This window comes from Ammospiza nelsoni, chromosome 6 (assembly GCF_027579445.1).
Source record: "Ammospiza nelsoni isolate bAmmNel1 chromosome 6, bAmmNel1.pri, whole genome shotgun sequence".
NCBI classification, from domain to species: domain Eukaryota; kingdom Metazoa; phylum Chordata; class Aves; order Passeriformes; family Passerellidae; genus Ammospiza; species Ammospiza nelsoni.
Genome location: NC_080638.1, coordinates 47,646,587 through 47,668,519, shown reverse-complemented (window position 1 = coordinate 47,668,519; position 21,933 = coordinate 47,646,587). Strand labels below are relative to the sequence as shown.

General features: G+C 38.2%; 1 protein-coding gene and 1 long non-coding RNA gene across 2 annotated transcripts in view; one reads left to right on the top strand and one right to left on the bottom strand.

Annotated features, from left to right (window-relative positions):
* Positions 1-11,151, bottom strand: part of TDP1 (tyrosyl-DNA phosphodiesterase 1) — a 35,957-nt gene extending 24,806 nt beyond the window's left edge. Inside the window, exons 1-9 of the mRNA XM_059474051.1 lie at positions 10,982-11,151; positions 9,734-10,284; positions 8,615-8,658; positions 7,927-7,982; positions 5,940-6,036; positions 4,828-4,862; positions 3,642-3,734; positions 1,981-2,145; positions 356-434 (exon numbers count right to left, since the gene is read on the bottom strand). Coding sequence (XP_059330034.1) covers positions 356-434; positions 1,981-2,145; positions 3,642-3,734; positions 4,828-4,862; positions 5,940-6,036; positions 7,927-7,982; positions 8,615-8,658; positions 9,734-10,280 — 1,116 coding nt within the window. The 5' untranslated portion in view covers positions 10,281-10,284; positions 10,982-11,151. The remainder of the gene's footprint in view (positions 1-355; positions 435-1,980; positions 2,146-3,641; positions 3,735-4,827; positions 4,863-5,939; positions 6,037-7,926; positions 7,983-8,614; positions 8,659-9,733; positions 10,285-10,981) is intronic.
* An 85-nt stretch (positions 11,152-11,236) lies between these two features.
* LOC132074314 (uncharacterized) lies at positions 11,237-21,683 on the top strand. Its single transcript, XR_009418599.1, has 5 exons — positions 11,237-11,313; positions 12,145-12,241; positions 13,586-13,744; positions 20,523-20,613; positions 20,923-21,683. It is a non-coding gene; the product is annotated as an uncharacterized LOC132074314 (long non-coding RNA).
* Positions 21,684-21,933: the final 250 nt, after the last annotated feature.

The window sequence follows — 21,933 nt, the reverse complement described above, 5'->3', positions numbered from 1 at the left end:
ACAGGTCCTGCTCTTAAAGACAGACAGAGGCAAAGAAGGCATCAAGTACCTCAGCCTTTGCCTCATCATTTGTCACTATGTCTCTCCCGGCATCCAATAAATGATGGGAGATCCTCGTTAGTCTCTTTTTATTACTAATGTACTCATAAAAGTATTTTTATTGTATTTTTCATCAGTAGACAGATTAAGTTAAATTCCAAGTTGCAAGCCTACATATGTTATTGCTAACTTTAACTGTAACAATGTATTAAAAGACTGATGACAGCTGGAAAAATTGGATAGAACTGAAGAATTCTGTCCAAAATTCTATTTATATCTTAAAGAATATTAACAATAAAAGTTACAGTTTTGGTACCTTTCTGAGCCTAAAATGGCCCCACTTTTCTTTATCACTGCCTTGATATCGTCCAGGGGTAGAACCAAGCAGAAACACTCTAAAAACAGAAAAAAAGCCATCAGATTTTTGTAGATCTCAAGTGCTTTGGTTTTAAAGTAGCAAGATATTTAAGAAAAACTTACCAGCAAGATTGAACACTCAAGTGCAACCAGAAATATTTAATGTCTCTCATGGGATTCATAATACAAAGAAAAGTGGAATTTCAGCTGTATAATTTATTATCAACCTCCTGTATGGCTGTCATATATCACCAGGCTGTTCTACAGCAGAGACAAGAGCTAGATCTTTTTCAGTGTGCAAAAATGCAGAAGATAGATAACGCTGGCAATACACACAAACAGCTCATTTGTCCCAAATTGGGCACGTAATTTTGAGTAAAGCCAATCTACTGCTACATCCAAATCAGCAGATTCAGGTATGAGTTTTCATTTGGGCACCTAATAGTTCAGATGCAAAGTACAGCTTTTTCAACACTTCCTAATAATGGGTTTGGTACCCTATTTGACTTTACCCTGAAAAGGGGGAAGAGACCTGCCTGAAGTCACAACAAGCAGCTTTAAGCTGCTGTTCCCTACTGTATACATCTCATGCCTAATTTTCTTGATGACTGAATGCCCCCTACCGCACATCAGATGGCAATCCTTGTTCTAACAAGTGACTTTCCTACCACATGCATATCACTAGCTAGTTGAGCTAGGGCTCAACTCATCTGTTTAAACTCATGCTGATGATCAATGCAATCAGAGCAGCTGTTAGCTCACCTGATTATAAAGTACACGCTTTGTTTTTGCCCCCTCCAATCTTTTAAGACTCCAAGTAAAGATAAAAGCACTTCTTAATGTATAAACTAGAAAAGGTTTCAGTCTTCACTACCACCGCAGTATGTAACCATTTTCAGCTTTTCTTTTCAACAATTTTTGTTCAAATTATAAAACAGTAATTAAGTTGCCAGGGAGCTTTACACCTTCTGAAGTAAATGCTCATATTTAAGTGCAACTACTTATTAGACATGAATTAAGCATCCTGAATTATTTTAAAGTAATATCAGCAATGTGATATTAGAGAAAACTATTCCAAGACCAGTTAGGCACAACACTGCCCACCAAAACCAATCCAAAATTCTACAGATATATATGTTGATTAAACTCTGCCTTACCAACAGAAGCCTGTTCTGAATAAAATCCTCATTCCAGTAACCTTTGCTTACATGATCTCTTACATGACAAACTCTATACAACAGTTTTTTTTCCACTGGTAATATTACTAGAGTAAATACTTGAGCCAGACTGGCTCAAATGAAACCAAGTCCTTATTACTTCATAGGTACTCTCTGTAAAGTTGCTGCTGGTGTACCTTTCTTCTTTTAAAATGCATGCTTATAAAAGTAGAAGTTGGTCTATTAGACATAATCTACACAAGAGAAAGTTTTTAAAACCACACAGAGTCATGTATGAACACTCCAGCCTGAAACAAGATTACCTTACAAAATAAACACGAGGTCTAACAGATCCTAACACCAATATTTAATTTCTAGAAAAAAAAGAAAAAACCCACAGTGCAAGTTACCTTAAGATTATATATACCTTGTTTCTGATAAATCATGTTCTTGAATCAGATCTATCCATTCCTTGAGTGCAGGAGAATTGTAAGCTGCCAAATAACTTATTAGGTCAGATTTAAAATTAGTTGCAGATTCACCACCAGATGCTCCCTCAGGTAGCCTTGGATATAAAGGGCTTAACCATATTCTTAAAAGAAAAAAAAAAATAAAAATCAGGCATATAAACAAGCACACCATGCATTAATAACACGTGGGTTTAGTATGGGAATAAAACACATTTGAAGATCCTAAACAAGTACTTGAAAGATTCATTGTGATACTAACTATAAATGTCTCTACTAACTGGTCAGGCTCAGACTTAGCAACCATCAGTTCTTTCATCAACATTTTCTACAGGAATAAAACACTGCAATATGTTCTGCTAAACTACTGGTTTGTGCAACTGCCTAGAAAATCACCAGTTAAAGCATCTGAAAGGTTTATATATTTGAAGAGTAGCCCACAATAATAAATTGTCTCTCAAGAACCTTCATCAGAATAAAATAGGATAGAGACCACCAGGGAAAACATTTAGTATTTCTTTCCACTCACACATTACTGCAGCCATAGGACCCAGTGATTCTGCATTATCAACTTTACAATGTGCTGATACTACCCATTGAAATTCAGAACCACCATACTGTGATCCTGCATAACACTGCAGTCTGCAAAAGCTAAAAAAGAAAACTATTTCTCGTATTTCACAAGTAGGGCAACTTGCCAAGTGTCCCAGTAGGTATTTTCATGCCTTCTCAGCTTTCTGAAAAGCTAACTGCCATAAGATACTAAAGCCACTCATAAGATTTAAAGGCAAAAAAAATCACTGTCTATTTCTGCCACTCAAAGAGCTTGTCTCAGACAAGTAAAGTCTCAAAACCCTGGCATATTTAATGGCAGCAAAATGGCTGTCCAAGTGACAGTAACCTCTGAAAAACAACTTTCTATTAGTTCGAAGAAATTTTATACCCTGATTTATTGCGGTCATCTAACTAAAAAAATGCTCCCATAAAATAGCCAAAAAACTGAAGACTTTGAGGACCCTTATATGAACATGCCACTTCATCCTGGTTTTTGTGCTTGCCAAACTATGTCCTAGGTTGGTCATTAAGTTTAAAGACTTCTACCAAAAAATAAGACAGGAAAAAAATTCCTTCCCAGGAAAGGATACTGTGTGAAGATTAGGTCATCTACTGTATTACAGAGCCAATAATGCCCAACATTTATCAGACTACATTCTAGATACAGTCACAACAAAAGCAGAACATTTGCACATCCACATTATTCTTAAGTGTTAAGTATTAAGGCAAGTTTTAAATAGCTGCTTCAAATCTATATAAATGGTACTTTATAGCTAAAAGTTTTTTCATAAAGAGACAGCACAGCACGATAAAATTTTGTCTCAGTCAGATTGCTTTTAAGCCATCAGCCTACTAGGAACATAGTTTTGTTTACAGGAGAAAGCAAGAAAAGTCCAGACCCAGACAGCTACCAGCATTTTAAGTCCAATTTTAAAATTTTTTTAGAATAGCTCTATGTTAAGAATGTAAAGACTTGCAACACTAGATTATCTAATATCCCATCTCCAGCAGGAGCAAACACCTATGGAAAGTATTAAACATTCACCTACTAGGGATTGTTGCTTACCCCTGAGTTTTCTGGTGCCAATCATCAGCAATAAGATTGGATGTATGTATCACAACTCGAAGACCTTCTTCATACAGCAACAACATCATCTTCCTTTTAAAAAAAGATATATAACTCTTCATTTATTTCAAGAACACTGATGATAGGAGATAAATTAGCAATTCATTAAAAGGCTCCAAGGTAATTATTTTCAAAGACCTGTTCTGCATCATGCAAGCACTTATGACTTCAATCCATGTGCATTGCAAGCTCACATGGCAGTCATTAGACTATCCCCATATATTTTATCCCAGAGTACAGCTTAACATCTCATGCAACTAATTACCCACAACAAAGTGAATATTTGCAGAACACTTCCTATATTTGCACAGCTCTTTAGACACTTATCTCTTTGCAGATAATCAGAAAAAGAACTAAGGAACACTGAAAGGCCTTTACTTATTACTGAATTTATTAAAAAACATAGTTACTTCCTCTTTAACTGACTTTTACCTTAAAAGTGGGTATGTTTACAGCTAAACATTGTGATGGCAAAAAAGCTATTTATTTATCATAACTCTTAAGCTACAGCACAATGAAATTTTAAAACTAGTAACTGAGATAAACATACACATCTGTATCTTTTGTAAAAAAATTGGTCAGATTTTCATATCCAAGTTTTCAATAGCTGTGTAAAGGCAGCATATCCATGTGATCCCAAAGGATGAGATCTGAAACTCAAACTGAACTCAACTGATCTTTGCTAAAACATAAGATCTATTCTTTTCTGTAGATTTCCATCTACAAAATTCGCTTTGAGACACTTCTATTACATCCAATTCAAGATTTTTTCTTGAGAAGACCCCCAGATTTGCTAGTTATTTTCAGATCCTCCATATGAACTGAAAAACATGATCAGTAAATCAGTGTTGTGTCAGTCCTGCCTATGACTGAACAAGTTTGCATTAAAGTTTTGGTATTAAGGCATGAGTTAAGAGCCAGGACCTGCAGTCCACCTGTCAGACCAGTTCAACTTCAACTGTTTAATCTCCACATCTCATATGTACTCAAATAGCTAACTTGTCTCATTAAACTAGAACAACCCTGTCACCTCTAAATAGAAGATGCTTATGGAAGCTTTAAGACTCAACAATTTCTATGGAATCCAGTTTTACTGCAGACTTTTCTGCTTCATGGTGTTACTTACGTGTGGTGAGTTCCAAATGCAATATCCAGTTTAGCCTACAAAATTAAAAGTTGATCATTAAAAATTGCTATTGTGCATTGCTTCTTATTTGGTTTAATTTCACTGCTCTCTAGTGGACAGATCACAAAATACATTATCTTCCTTCTCCATATTTCTAATGCACTTTCCACAAGCTAGATTTCAGATGGTAATGCTGGAACTGTTCCAGAATTTGTACCTCTTTTACTAGCAGCATTTTCAGAAATAGTCAGCAGAAAATAACTGAAGATTCCTGCTGGACATGGAACAGAAGCCAGCAATGTGCCCCTGCATGAAAGATGACTAACAGGGTCCTGGCCTGCATTAGGAGGAGTGCTGCCAGCAGGTCAAGGGAGGGGATGCTGCCCCACTGTTGAACACCAGTAGTACTGGGTTCACATTCAACAAGAAACTCAGGATTACCAGACTGTTTCAAAGAGAAGAAAATTCCAAGATCATTCTCCTACTAACAAAGTGCATAGTGTTCCCAGGATCATTAATATACTTCACCTGGCAAAATCCTAAAACACTGGAAAATTGCCATAGCCACATCCTCCCCCAGGATGAAGCCAATGGCTTCACCACTTAGGGACAGCAAAACAAGGAACAGAACAAGAGATAAAATGGCACCTGCCAGGAGGCATGCTGACAGCAATTTTAACAGTATCACAGAGATTATATGTATCAGCATTTTCTTGTGTAAAATGTATTTGGGAAATAATAACTCTTTGATGAGATTTAAGATTATAGTGACACTAGGACTAAGTTCTGGGTTTCACACAAAAATAATGCTTCCTTTTCAGCCACTTTAAGAATTTGAATGCAACATGTTAGTGGAGAAGGTGACCAGCTCTTCTGTGAGCCCTGTGACATTTCTGTGGGCAGCTGTTCTGTACAAACTTTTGGGGTGAAACCTACCATAATCACATGTGACCAAAATCACTGCTAGCATGTTCCTATGGTCCTGGTATCCTGGATATTCCTCAAAGTGTAACAAAAACCTCCCCACATAAGGTGTCTTTTCATCAGTAACAAGACTCTGAGTGTAAGATATGGCTTAACTTCAACTAAAGGATGATACAAATGTTAATTACCTGACAAAAGCTAATATTCTCATAAGGCCGTGCTTGTGCAATTAGTTCAGCTTTGGATTCTCTCCTCTCACCATGAACTATCAGCAATGGCTTCTTCCTTAAACAAAAGGAGATTACCATTAAAACATCAAGTGAATCAGCAATGGTATCTGGCCCCTAAATCTGACAGTCCAGCAGAAAGATGGCAGTGAAATCAGTATGCCTTTTTAACTAATTCAAAATACAAGTAACTACAATAGAATCTCTAAAGAATAGACACTGGAAAACTGTAACAAAAAAAAAAAAAAAAAAAAGGGAAACAGGAAGTGTGGAGTAAAGCAGGCACCAAAATAAAAACTTTTATACAAGATCATAAAAGAAACTCTCCCTAGAGCTCGAACAGACAAATGTAAGCTCTCAAAAGCACCAATATGCACAATGTGGACCTAAGACAATTTAGTAATTATTATCTACAGAGAAGGTGGAACATTGATAGGGAAAAGGAGAGGGTCTATTCTGGCACTAATTTGGTGTTCACTTCCTAAAAGCAAACTTCTGGTCATGCCAACCAGATCTAATCCATAGGGAGGTGTGTGTCAGGTAAGAGACTGGACCACCAAGAAAACTCAGCCCACTGAGTATTTATGGGTTTTTCAAGTGAGTATCCACAAAGTCCCATGAAGACTGCAGACAAGGAAGAGGGACCTCAAGGCCTTGGGACAACTGGAGCACAAATTGTGTTCTCTCCTGCCAGCTACAGGGAATGATGGGACAGGGTGGAGCTAACTGCACAGAGTACAAGCAGTTAAATGCATAACTACAAGACAGGACTATGGGGCATCCCTTTGCATCCCCACTGGGATACTGGCACACTCAAATATTTCTATAAAGCACCTGCACACCATGGTACAGGGCACAAACAGGCAGAACTGGAGAGCTGTGTGCACTCACAGGGCTTTGATCCATTGCAATTACAGAGACAGGGTGGGATAGCTCACACAACTGGAATATTGCCATGAAGGGCTACATGCTGTTTAGGAAAGACAGGAAGGTGCAGTAGTGGAGCTGTCCTCTACATGAGGCAACACTTGGAACCTATCAATCAAGATGCCAGGGGTTAGGATAAAAAAGCAGATGAGTAGGAGTGACACTGTTGTAGGTGTTTGCTGCTGCCATCTACTCAGCAGGGCTAAGGGGATGAGGCCTTCTACAGCAGCAGTACAAGCAGCCTCAGACCCAGGCTCTTGTGGGGGACTAACTACCCTGATGTGTGCTGGAGAAGCAACACAGCAAAACAAACAGTACAGGAAGCTCCTTGAAAGCATTGATGACAGCTTTCTGACACATGTAGTGGAGGATCCCACAAGGAATGGTGTGCTGCTCAACCCAATGTGGTCCCTTCCAACCTTATCCACTCTGTGATTCTGTGAAGTCTGGTTCTACTGCACTTCCAGCAAAACAAAAAAAAAAAAAAAGGCACATTATATGCTCACTTCATCTGCAGGAGTTTACAGTTATCAGAAAGGAATTTCAAGCAAACAAGAACTGCTTTCATGACAACACCCATCAACTTACTATATCATATCCATGCAACCATCCTGATCCTAGCCACACAGTTTTCTTGTGCCCTTCCTACATTCTCTCCTTTCTCTTGCACTATCTGGCTCTTGACTCAGTGAACTGTATGGCAAAAAGCTTCTTGTTCCATCTTTACAGGTCATCTACTGCCATCTCATTGAGGCCCACAGTGGGACCTCCTCAGTGTGAACTAATAACAATCAGAAACCAGCTATCCTGAACTCTAACTATTTTCCAGTCTAGAAAACAGTCAAGAAATCAGAGAACTACAGCTGTGGAATGAGAGAAGAAAGAACACTAAGAGTCTGTGCATATCAAATTGGTAACAATCATCTGCAGTGCAAAGAAGTGCTTATCATTCACTTAGAACCTTGTATGAACAGAAATGATCTGGAAATGTCATCATTTCACCTTTGTAAAATAAACATACCTGAATTCCTGTGGGTACTGTCTTACAAGCCATCCCACATCTATACAGTAGTTAAACTTGTATGTAAGAAAAAGAAAACAGACTCATTAAAAAGAAAAAACAGCTATACCAATGAACTACAGCAAAAAAGCTTTTTATGTTAATCACACATAAGTATTTACCTCATATATAGCATATTCTAAAAACAGGTGTATTTTTGACTTTTATATGCTTTCTTTCATTCCTCTTTAACAACTAAAGACTGAATTTAAGTTACTCAAAAGTGTGCATTAGTGCTCCTAAAATTTACCATCCAGGGAAAAAAAGAATCACATGCACATAATATAAAAGCTTAGGTTCAAGGATCATCTCTTTGCCATGTGTTTATATCATGAATGATAGCAAAACTTCTAGGCAATAACAAAGACATTATTCCTAGATTGCAAGGCATTCTTTCTTTCAAAAAACCTCATTTATATTAACATAAATACATGCTTCTCAGTTGCACTTTCCTCAAAAACAGGAGAAATCAGTTTTATAATTGCCTAAATTCTACAGCAGAACATAGGATGGTGTTTATATTTCAATAAATTGTTCAACAGTTGGAAATATTTAATATCAGCTACATGGCTCAGGCATGGATTACCAAGTTTAAGATTAATGTAGTGAAACAAGCAAGAGAAATCAGCTTGACAAACAGGAAACTCACCTGGGCAGAAGATATGAGAGTTCCAAAAAGAGGAGACAAAATATCTATTAAAATATTAAAGCATAAATAAATAAAAAAGACTTCAAGTAAACATATAGCATCTTGAACAGCTTGATAACTACCACAGTACAAGGGCCAGATTGTTCATAGACCTGGTGTAACAGAGGCATTCACAAGTTTATTGTTCCAAGTATTTCAAGTCATTGACTCTCCTGTGAATCATTCAGGATCATATGCTTAGAAAAATTAATAATCCTCTTAAAGCAAAAAACAAGTTTTAAAAGCTGATTAGGAAAAAGTCCAACAACATATTGAGAAAGGGATATTAAATTGCTCTCTCCTTTATCAAGCGAGCTTGAAGAACTGTGGCAGAGTAGCAGCAATAAGGGCATAGCTAATGCTTATTTATGTGCTGCAGACTGATTGTGGGATATGTGTATCCATAGCTCAATCATATTAACACAGGAAACTGTACACAACTCTCTTATCAATACTTGTTTCTGATTTCGTCTTGTGATGCATAAGATTTTATTTCTAACTACAGGGATGTTTACAGGTGCAGAAAGCTCTTTCCCCCTTACATCAAACAACCACTAACAGAGCATTCCTGAGGCATCCGTATTGTACACCAAAGACTCCATATTAACTGATAGACAGCTCTCTCCCACCTGAATTTAAACAGATCCATGAACCCCAGACACAGAATTTCAGAAGTACTTCACCTAGTAATAGTGAATTACTAGGTCCAAACTACTCAGTAGCACAAAGGCAAGCGCAAACAACTACTCAGAGAGTTATGCACCCAAGTAAAACACCCCTTTAAGAGCCACAGGGGCTTTTCCCCAGACTAGCTCACAGGGAAAGCAGCAATAAGAAGCAGCATGACTTGCCTTGGCTAAATAGTTGCAATTAAGTATCAGCAGATAATGTTTTATACACTATACTTCTAAAAGAGAAAGGTCCAGATAACAGAATCAATTTCTACAAACCTGCGCGTTCAGAATACGAAACCTCAGCAACACCAAGAAGTAGCTGCATTTAAAAATACCCACAAACTAAAAATGAGCATTCCCTTGCTTTCACCCCAAAGCCCTCTTGTAGTAGAAGCCACTCGTTCACCTTTTATGTGCAGGGCTCCAGAATTATAGTTCCGTTCAATTCCTCTGACTTTAGTGAGAAAAAACCTGAAAGGACTGCCTCCAGTCACCAAATCCCAGGTATCTTGGGCTTCACTGGGTGTTACATCATACTCCTCCTCTTTCGGATTCTCTGAGAGTTTGTCATCTTTGCAAAGATTCAAAGGATGCTCTTCGGACACATCGTGTTTTTCTTCTTTCACTGTTTCTTTGTGGACATGCTTTTGCTGATCTTCAGGCTCTTCATCACTACTAGAAAGACACCAACCTGAACCTTCTTGGCTTGGTCTCTGTTTTACTGCTGGAGGTGCTTCTGCAGAAAGACTTGTATCAGTGAACTTCACGGGGGAAGCTTTTCTCTTGTGAGCAGCTTTCCTAGCTTCAGAGCATGGATATTGTGGTCCACTAATACTACCACATGCAGCATCCGATAGTGAAGATGTACATGGTTTTTCACTGTCCGAATTTTCCTCGGCACTTTCATCACTGCTGGACACTGTCCATTTACCGTGTGCACCCTCCTGAAGCATGTTCCTAGGAATGAAAAAACACCAAGCAAAAATTGAACGTTTCTGTTATGGTCAAGCCTGTCTCCCTTCCTAGCTCCCACTTGTTTATTACTGAAGAACTGTGCTTCGGTATTTGGCTGAAGCTCCGGGAAATTTCCCAGCGTACAAGGCTTGCTTCTGTGCCCAGGAAACAAAGAAACACGTGCAATGAGGGCAACCAAATAGGAAGCAGCGAATGTGAAAACCTGCACATGGAAAACAGGCTAAGATAAAGGAAAGCATTCTAAAAATCAGATGTGTGATGTGAACGACACAGATATTGCCCCATGGCTGAGCGACCCAGCTCGCCCTGCGGAGCGGACTGAGGAGCCCGGGCCCAGCCGGGGCGGCGCTTTCCGGCAGCCCCGCGGAAACACCCCGGGACCGCGGCCTTCCCCCGTCACCCTGTGCCCCCGGCGAGCCCCTCCGCTGTGCCTCCCCCCTAAACCCGGCGGCAGAACCGGCAGCCACCGCCCCCACCGCGCCGAGGGCCGTGCGGCCGCGGCTCCCGCCATCGCCCCGCAGTGAAAGCAGTGCCCGCGGCCGGGGGAGGCGCCGCGCGGGCCACGGCACCAAAGAGCCCCGGCAGCCGCTCGGGGCCTGCAGCCCGTCAGGCCCCTCGCCAACACTCACTCACCGACCCCACGCCCGCCCTGCCCGCCGCCAGCACCCACTCACCTCACCGCCCCACCGCCCGCCCGGCAGCGCCCGCGCTGGGGAGCGAGAGCGGGAGCAGGCCCAGGCCCGGCCCGCCCCCTCCGGCGCGGCCCCGCCCCCGAGGCAAAGGCGCGCGGCCGCCGTGAGGGGGCCCGGCAGCTCAGGGGGCTCCACCGCCGAAGCCGGCGCGTCTCAGTGAGCTGAGTTATTCTAACGAGCCTTCATTGGACCTTAATATTAGTTATGGGCAGGTGCGGAATTTGCATAATGGTTCGCTTGGCGCGGTGTTAATTGCTGTGTGTGAAGTGCCCCGCTAACGAGATAACTGCGTGAGGGTTTCGGCAAGGAGAGGAGGAAAGTAGGTGGAACATCAAAGGAGGAGCGCGGCCCGCGTCAAAGCGCGCTTCGGCTGCTGCGGTGAACTGAGCGTTTGGTTCTCGTTTTTCTAATTTATTGTAAGCTTGTGGCTGCAGTTAACAATTTCTGGAAGTGTCAACACGCAGTGAAAAGTGCAGGCTACTCTTGGAAAAGCTTTCCTAAAAATTCAGCTGGTTTGTGAAATTTCCTCAGTGCTTGTCTGCTGAGCTGTGTTTAGCGGTTTTCCCTGAAACGCTCTGTGGATAAACCTTCGCTACTGTCAGATATGATGCTGTATTATCAACCCTTGCTGAAGGTGTTCTGTGGGAAAAGCTCTCAGGAATGTTGGATGGATTCCTATGTTATGAGTGTAGTCTCTTCTCTGGAAATGCTGTTTTGTCTTCTATAGGTACCTCAGAAAATTTGATGGCTTCTGACTTCACTTTCATTGCACTCTCTCATCATAGTTCCTGTCTGTATAGTGGCTTAATGAGAATTAAACCTATCTGGCATTTTTGAAGAAAACAATGCATGGTCTGGTAGAAGCAAATTTCATGTGATTTGTTTCCCAGAAGTCTGTACTATGTATTCTAAGTTTGTAAAAAGCTTTTTAATCATAAGCACATAAAATATAGCAGTATGAAAAATTTTATTTTAACCTAAAAATCCCAAACTGAATGGACTTGCCCAGTTTCAGTTTTACTGGAACAGAGTAGATGAATAGAGGTGATTCAACAAGTGTTTCTTTTGTTTTTCCTATAACAGTTAAGCAAAATAAAAAATCCTAGGTTAGGTTTATTTGTTTTTAATGCAAATTACTTTCTTTCTGTAGGTTTTTGAAGTGTGCAATGAAGACAGCAAGGGCTATTTAAGCAGAGAAGACTCTACAGTTGGTCTAGTAATGTTTTATTTGCTAGAAACCCTCAAAGGTATATACTTTTTTTATGTTCTGAAGATCCAGCTTATAGATGTCTCACTGTTGAGAAGAACACTGGTCTACACTAATTGGAGAGTGTTGCTGTAGGTGTGGTAAACAGAAATACCTACAAATTCTAAAAGTAATTTTCTAATTTGCACGTATTTATTCCAAAAGAAAATAATCAAACCCCTGGCTTTTCTGTTGAAGGCTGTGATGAGTAGAAGGTTGTATTGTATTTCACATGTGTACAAGATATAAAAAGTGACTTACTGAGCTTGTTATTGGTGTTTGTTAGTGGTACATTCAATTCTTTATTCAGTGGTTTCAGTAAATGTGAAACTGCTACGTGTCTCAGTAATAAATGTGTTCTCAAAAATATATCTGGTTTTAGTTTCAGGTAATAGTTGGACATTTTTAGCCATGACTTCTCAAATGTACATCTACAACTGTACAGAAATCTTAAGAAAAGAAAGATTGAGAGAAATAATGTGTTTCCATGCTTAGAGGAAAATACAGGATATCTTGTATGGCTTGATGTAGTTTTAGAAGTCGTATTTCTACTCAAGTAAGTACAAGTGAATTAAAAAAGAGTATGAAGAACACAAAAATTTTAGAATACACACAGTATGTGTGTGTGTCTTTCTCATGGCATGTCAATAAATGAGACTAATTTACTATAAAGTGCATTATATATGTAAAGTATAGAAAGGCTGAATCATCTTTCTTCTTCAGCCTGAGCAATCTTCTTCCCTAATGACCACTGGGGACTAATTATTATTATTATTTTGAAATTAAGCACTTATATTACAAAAACTGTCTTGACAAGGTCATAAACAAAATTGTGTCTATGATAATTTAGAGTAAAACCCACAAAAATATTTTAGTAAACTATAAGAGTAGTAATTTGTGATGCATTTCAGCTGTGGGTAAAAATTTTCTCAATGAACTGTGGCCAGATTTAAAAATGCTTAAGGCCTCTAACGTGAGCCCTAACTGCTGAATTATGAATCTCAGAATGCTCAGCTTCTTCCTTATCTATCTTCTCCTAGCTATTTTTACCATATAAAATTAAGTGTTCTGTCAAATTCCCTGGATGTTTCTTCCAGCAGGAGTGCTCAAAACATGCTTAAGGCATTTAAACAAGAGCAGGCTCTGTGCATGAGTCACTGATGGCATCTCCTTGGAAGGAGAATGCAAGTAGAGGACTCCTGGGCAACAGGAGATGCAGGTTTAGTTATTTCTCCCTGAAAAGGTGCCAAGTCACCCAAGTCACACCTGCTGTGGCTTTAGGCACTACTGTGACCATTTGGTCTGTGCAGCTGCACAAATATTAATTAAGAAACCTTTGTTCTAGGTCTGATTCTGTCATCTCGTGGTTTTGCTTGCTCCTTAAGTGGGCCCAATTCCAGCAACTGTTGCCCTTTACCCAATTACTGCTCGTTGTGAAGATCCCTAGGAGGTCCCTGGGGAGGCAGATACTTCTCTTTTTGTGGCTTCTGCTAGTGTGCATTAGGTAAGGTTTGTAGCACAGCCACATGTTTTGCTTTTGCTGATGACTGGGTCCTGAGTGTGTTCCTTTCAACATGTGTGTGGTTTTTAATCTGCTTCTGAGAAACACAACTTTCTCTGTGCACCAGAGAGGAACCAAATACAGATGTTGAAGTCCTAAAAGTCAATTGTTAGGATCCAGTTCTTGAGCATGTTATTGTGCAATTGCTTTGTTGTCAAAATTCACAAAATCCTAGGCTACAGGAGCAGCCCTTCTATTTTTTTTTTTTGGAAACGATTAGGAACAGCCCTGGCAAGGAGAGTACTTTCAATTGTTTTTGCAAGACATGGGGAATAGCATTCATTATTTCTTAACGTGAAACTGTTTTTCAGCTGCACTACTTACTAACATAGTACTTTCAGTAGAAATGGCAATTGCTTAACATCATCAACTGCAGTCAAGCAACTGAATTTTTTAGTTAATTGTTGCTGCATTTTAGTTTAGTTAATTTTTGCAGTTTAATTTAGTTAATTTTTTTAGTTAATTGTTGCTGCATTTTTTTAATCACGTTTGCATTTATTCTAAAAGTTAAAAGTAATACTAACTTTACCCACTAGATGTCAGGAATGAACTCTTCCTTGGAAAAGCTGAGCTCTAAAAATTTGAATCACATTCCTATTCTGCTTGATTTTTCTAAATAATTTGTAATGTCAATGCTCTATTGTGAGTAAAATATTATTTTAGTATGATTGTTAATAGAAATTTTGAACTTTATGTAATTTTAATGTTTAAAATTAAACCTTCTGAGGCAAATAACTGGGAAAACTGTAACCAGAGATTAAACTCATTGTTGAACTGATACTGTATGTATATCTGCATAAAAATGCTGTCATTTCTGGGAACTAGCAACGTTGTAGGAATCAGGTCTACGTGACTTTTATTTTTTCATTCTCTGACAGTTTGGATCAGTGATCCTCTTTTCCCTAAAATTATTTGAAGTCATCTAAAATGCTTTTATATTTCAGCAACCATTCAGCTAACTAGCTCCTGGCATTTAGTCTTCCAACTGAAAAGGGTACTGCAGGAATTGTAGTCATTAAAAGATGTCATTTCCAAGCTGAAGTTCCTTCCTGGTACTGTTACATTTAGACCTGACTAAAAGCCCTCCCTGCAGTGTTCCTGGGAGGCCAGGCTGTCGCAGACATTTCTCCACAGAAATCCTTTCTTTCAGATTTCTGTGTCTTCTGGAAGGCAGAGGCCTCAGAAGGGAAGGTAAACAATTGTTATCAGCTGCTGTGGAATGCAATAGGATGCACCTTGATTGGCTCATTTTCTATGTTTATAATTAAGGGCCAATCATCAGTGCAAGCTAGGGGACTGAGTCCCTGGACACAACTTTGTTAGAGATTCTTTTCTATCTATTCTTAGCTTAGCTAGCTAGCCTAGCTGCTCTGCAAACCTCTCTCCTTATTCTATTTAGTATAACTATAATGTATTATATATCATATATTAATAAATCAGCCTTCTGATCAAGATACAAGATTCACCGTCACTCTCTCACCAGCTGCACCCACTCAGGACGCGGTAATACCAGGCCCCAATGTCCAGGGTTTTCCTTGAGCCAAGGCTGTGCCTTCATGGAGGACACCAGCAGGTCAGCAGCTGCTGCTGAACGAGGTGCCAGCAGCAGGGCACCCTGGCAGCCAGGGCAGAGAAGGGCAGTCTGAGCTCAAGGCTGCTTCCAGCTGCTCTCCTGGCACATCTCATCAGAGCTTTCTAGACAGGGCCCCCTGTCTGTTTCTATATCTGACATGGTCATGGGGAAGTGTTGCAGGCACGGTGGAACATGCAGCCTTAGCTTAAGTGGTCTCATCATGTTTGGCTTGTCCTTTCTCCAGACTGGAATAAGCTGAGGTTGCTCTGGAATCTGCTCCCATCCCCTCAGGTGGCTGTCTCAGTGCTGCAGCTATGTACAATCTTATACTTGATAACACAGATGGAAGGGTTTAGACTCAGGAGCATGCAGTCATATCAAAAACCAATATAATATAGCTCAAAGTGGACCTCTCTGCTTTATTTGTCTATATACTCCCTTTCTGATCCTTACATTGTTTAAAGATGTTTTGCAGGCATCTCTTGGTCACCTCCTAATTCAATTCTGAAAAATCTTTTTTTTTTTTTTTTTTTACTGTTTTCCTCATGTAATTTAGCTTATTGCTTTTGTACTATAAATGAATTCTGATGACACACTAATATAAGTGAGTATTAGTGAATCTTGGAAATTTGCTAATCAATATGTGTCACTCCAGTGTTCCTGTCAGGTCAAGTTGTGAGGTAGGAACCTGCTGAAAGACACTAAAGGATATATATAGTACATAAAATAAGATGGGTTCCAGAAAAGCTGTAGAAGCATAAATGATGCAAATATTTCTCACATTTCCTCTTATTTTTTTCTATATTTTTGTTGAAGTTTTTATTTTAGACAGATTTACCAAATTAATTTTGATCCAGCTGGTCTTCAGTAAATGCCAATCTGAATATTAAACCAGAAATTTCTTTCATTGTTTAGAGGAAATAACAGATGTGGGTGCTGATGCTCCAGAAGTTAAATTTGAATATTACAGTTCCTTTGTGTATAAAGAACTCAAATTTCTACAAAGTTAAGCATCTTTGTTTAAAACTACTGAGTTTGAGATTTTGATATTGATTAGTACTCTGTTAGGGCTACATATATAGTTCCTTTTTGGATAAAAAAGGTGATTTTATTTTAATTAGAATAAAATATTTTCTTACTTAAATGCCATAGTTGCTACTGTTGTATAATATGTACGAAGCTGGGGAGGGGTCAGGAGAGTCAGACATAGGAGGAATATCTGGGGTTGTTTAGCCTGGAGAAGAGAAAGTTCAGGGGGACCTTATCATTCTCTACAACCACCTGAAAGGAGGTGGGGGTGTCTTCTCCCAGCAACCAGCAAGAGTCCAAGGGGAAATGGCCTCAAGTTGCCCCCGAGGAGGGTTGGACTGGATATTAGGAAAAATTCCTTCAGCAAAAGGTCTGTGAGGCATTGGGACAGAAGCCTGGGGAAGCAGTGGAGGTTCTGGAGCTATTTAACACACATGTAGATGCAGTGCTTAGGGACATGGTTTGGTGGTGAACAAGGCAGTGCTGGGTTAACACTTGGTCTGAAAGGTCTTAAGGGTCTTTTCTAACCTAAATGGTGCCATGATTCTAATCTTTCATTCTGTAAATGAGCTGACCATGGCTATTAAAGACATTTCATACAGTTCTGTAATATTTTTAGTGCTTCTATGTTAGGTTTAGCTTGAACTTATTCTTGCCACTCAAAGTGGCATTTCTTAATAGCAACATTATATTGATTAATGACAGAGAAAAGTATTTAGTAACTTTGAGTGTTCAAGCTGGTGATGAAAATTTCTATGAATTTTTTGATAATGATACTGATTAACACACTATTAACATGGGAAAATACTGGACTCCTACATCATAATTCAAGAAATAAGCTTCTCATTTATATAGTCCTGCTTGGGTTTTGTTGTCCTTGACATTAGCAATTTATGCTCAAACTTCTGTTTGTAGGGTCATGTGGCAAGTCTTATTGGATAAATTATTCATATAAAAAATGAAGTTACAAAAAACTGAGGTTGCTTTTCTGCTAAATTCCATCTTCCCTTTTGCCACATGACTCCACAGGTATTTGTATCAATATGTTTGAAAGGCATTAGGGAAGCTGATTCTGTTTATGATGCTAGAACACATGCTTATTAAGCCACACCCTTTCTGGTAAATCTTTAATTTAGGCAACAAATACAAAATAAAGATTGTTTGGTTTGGGATTTTTTTCCAGGAGAAAAAGCACATGAATGTCTGAATCAGAAACAGTGAAGATAAAAAGATAGATCATGGATTTGTTAATACCTAGTGGCTTTTATGATTTTTAAGCTGTCCTTTATGTGTGTTGACATAGCTCTGCAGCCTTTTCTAGCAGCACATGAATCGGTGGCTCTCCAAATCATTGAGTGGGTGGGACTCTATTATAGGAGTCATTCTATAAAAGGAAAATTGCATACTGTCATTTTCTGGGCTCTTATGTTACTATGAAAGAGAAGGAATAAATGGATGGAAAGCTTATACTGCCTTTTTTATAATTTCCCTTCCGTAGTTATCCAATTGAATGGAAAGCTGCTCATGCAGGCAAGTTCAGCATGTTTGGGCAACCTCTGTTATTATAGAAATGGTGCATGTACAGAACCTAGTAGTTGAAAGCAGCAAGACAGTGTAATCCTGGAAAGTGAGATGGTAATAGTTCTTAATATATGATTTTCAAGAAGAAGTAAGCAAAAAGGCACTGGAAATCTGTACACTGATAGACAGATTTAAATTGAGACAGCAGGTGGAGCTGAAGGAGTTGTGCTTTTGAACCACTGCAGGAAGAAGAGAATATGAATGAATCAAAAGGAAAAGAAGTGCAGAGCTTTTGTTATGTTACTAGATAAAGGAAAAATTCCTGTAGAATACAGTTATCTTCTCAAGAAAAGTAATTTGTTTAAAATGAACATAAGTCATATATCAGCAATTATGTGAGAAGAGTATTAATGTGTGTTTACACATTGTACACATTGAGCTGAAGTGGGATCCCTTTTCAAAAAAAAAAACATGCATCTGCTGAATTTTTGTGTCAGGATTTTTGCATGTTTTTTGGAGAGACCTTAACTTTTGTGGGTCAGATTTTTGTTTCTTAATTTTTGTTTCACTTTGATTTTAGAATAAACGGTCGATTCAGAGCTTACAAACAATATTTATATTTTAATTTCTTTAATTTTCTGCTCCTTAGAAAGGTAAAGATAAATGTACAAGACTTGCACACAGCATACAGAAGGAATAACCAATTCAGTTTTACACTCAATTTTATTATGGGTTTCACAGGAATCTCTAGCTGGGGTTATACATTATTTCAGACTTGGCTTCTGGGAATGATGCCAGATAGATTGTTTATGCAGCATGGATCTTTATCCATGGCATGCAAATGGCTTAGAAAAGTCCAGGTTTCTCTCCAGTGTAAAGAAACATGAGATGGCAGGTAACAAAAAAAAGTAGAGGTAAACAGAAGTATTATACTCAAGTATAGAAAATATGTGAGAAAAAATTAACTATATTGAAATGTTTTCATGATTATTCTCTAACTTTGAAGGTTATTATTGCAGTTTTATTTTTATTTCTATAATTAAAACTATTCATAATCAGTAGACCTTAGTCGTACATATTTTTAAGGAGGAAAATGAAACTGGCTTTTTTTTTTTGGCAGGGAGATTTATTTAATTTTACATTTTTCTAGATCCATTATTTGAAAAGTTTGTTAAGTTTTATGAGGACAATGAAGATTGCACCATTATACAGTAATGAAACAAGTAAATATTTACAGCTCTTGATACGCACTATAAGGATTTTTTCTTCTTAATATTTGAAATATTAATTTAATTCTGAAGCAATTAAGCAAAACAGAACACCTGAAGGAAATAAAAAGACGAGATGTCCTGGATGCAGCAAAGTTAAATCAAGCACTGCTAGGCTAATAAAGATGGTGTTGATGTGGCTGAATGAAGTCGGGCTCAGTGGACTGCAGTGTTCTAGACTGCAGCTCTGTCTGTGGTAGCAGCACCTCCTCCAGCTGTTAGAGGAAACCTCTGGCCATTCCCCTCTCCTATTTGCTGTTACTGCCTCTCATTATGTCTCTGACTCACATTTCCCCACTCATTTATGCCGCAGGTTGTACCAATTCCCTTGCTTGTGGCTGTAGATTTCTTTTACTTCTCAAGACAGACCAAGGAAGGGACACCAAAGGAACGAGGGGTTTTTTTCTCATTCTCATTGGGAAGTAGATGTGGAGATTCTTTCTCATTACTGTTAAATAGCAAAGGATGTGCCATCACCAAACTGAAAAAGGGAAAACTTTATCAGAAACCTCTGAGCTGATGGATTTTCAGATCCCCTGCCTTTTTCTTCCTGATCTCAGACAGGACTATGGTCTTTGAAAAGAGGGAAAGTGAAACATATGGCAGATCAGATGTTGGGATGATCTGATAAGCATGCATTCAGCTTTTTGCCATGAACTAAAAGTAGCTTTTCAAGTGTTATTTTTAGTGGGTTATTTCAAAGGACTTAACTGTTTCAAGCACTGTGGTTTTGTTTGCCTTGCTATGGTCTACAGTAGGCTTGAGATGCTTTATTTTCCAGATGAGTCTGGAAGTGAATTCATAACCTGAGTGATTGATCAGCTGATATTGCACTGATATAATGCATTCAGCAGGATTAAACTGAACTAATAAATTGAGTAAGTGGATTGTAACATTTGTGAAAAAAAATTAAAACACAATGTTCAAATTATCCAAGTTGTCAATGAAAATGGTAGATTTGAAAAGTAATTTTGAATATCTTATAGTTATTTTCAAAGCTTTGCAAATTTCAAATTTTCAATTAGTTTGTTCAGTTTTTCAAAATGTCTACTTGTAAAATGAAAACTTAAATAAGAGAGTTGTAGATGGAGGCACATTACTTTTGGAGAGTTCACACTGGCAAAAGGGAATAGTCAGTATAAAATTTGTTTTAGATTGTTCATCTTTATATAGTTGCCTTTCTAAAACATTTTTCTAATGCAGCAACTTAGAGTGTATCATCATTTCAAAACTGGGAATTGATTAGCTTGCATGCAAACATTGTATTAAGTAGTTTTAAAAAACACCCTAATTTACATTATTTTTCTCTTGCCTATTCCTAATCTTAAAGATAGAGGATTTTTGCCTTTTGAAGACTTCAAGAGAGCTTTCAATTCTGTTTCTTCTAAGTTATCTGAAAAAATCTTATTTGAAGCCACCAGGTAAGATTAACAAATTGATCCATATTCCTGGATAGAAGTCTTTTTGTTCTTTCAGTTAATTGAAATTATTAGATTTTATCATGCAGCTGAAGATAAAAGCTTCAGCACCCATTATTGTTTCAGTGCCTTTATTAATAAAGATTATACACAGATTATTGTGTAAATAATGCAATAATTAATATAAATTTTATAACTAGTATTTTTAAAATAATAATAAACAAATAACAGGTACATAAGATAATTTGTTGCCTGTCCTGTTTCTTAAGAAGCTTAAAACTATTTGCTTTTACATTTTTCTCTTCTAATCAGGAAATGCGTGTTCAAGAGCTGTCTCAATGAAATTTAGTTAAACAGGAGTGTATATTGCAAGGTAGTAGTGGTGAGATTTCTTGCAAGGTGAGATTGGCTCAGAAGTGTGGATGTTGAGCTTTATTTAGGGAAACAGAGCTAAGGCTTTTGTCCTAAATTGATCTGTACAATTGGATTAAGACTGTATGAAAAGAAAGCCATAAGAAATATTTTTGTCACAGATATTTGTGAGAAGTTTCATGTATTTGTGACACAGAATCTATATTACAATAGATTGTTGTAACAAATGAAGCATATTTCATATTTGTTGATACATTTCTTGTTCTTCCCTCTTTTTACCACAGAGATCAAAATTAAATTTTGTGACTGAACATAATTTCAGAATGTTTCTTTTATGTTAAGTAAAATAATGTACAATACTTAGTTCTTTAAGAGTTTTTAAATGTGATGACTGACCAAATGTGAGTTCTGAAATTATTTGTGTATTAGCAATAAATACAGCACAAAGGGATCAGGTCTGTAGAGCAGGAATTTTATGATGGGGACCCATTATCTGTATTGAGGGGGTTTCTTGGCCCAATTCTAGTCTGGTCAACAGAGGGTGGAGTCCTTTGGGTGCATGCCAGGAGCATACCCTCAGTTTCATTTCATCTGGAATAAATGCAGTTTGTATACTGTGAGCACTGTGATGTTCCCCATAGTACAGTCAGTAATGGAGACAGGGAAATTCAACATAAAAAAGCATTCCAAGTCTACAGTAAAGCATAGGTAAATATTGAGACAAGGGGAAAAAGTTTAATTTGTATATTCAGAGCTCTGTGATATTGTTAAATGAAAAGGGTTCCTTATGTTTATTAATAAAATTCTCTTTGGTGAAAGTGCTGGCTTCAGACTGGTTCCTTTAATTTGGAATGCATTTTTGCATGTGTTGTTTTCTTATAGTTTAAGTAAGATGTTGCAGAAAAAGCCAAGTCTATGCCTAGTGTCACAAAGGCAGGAACAGAAGGGAGG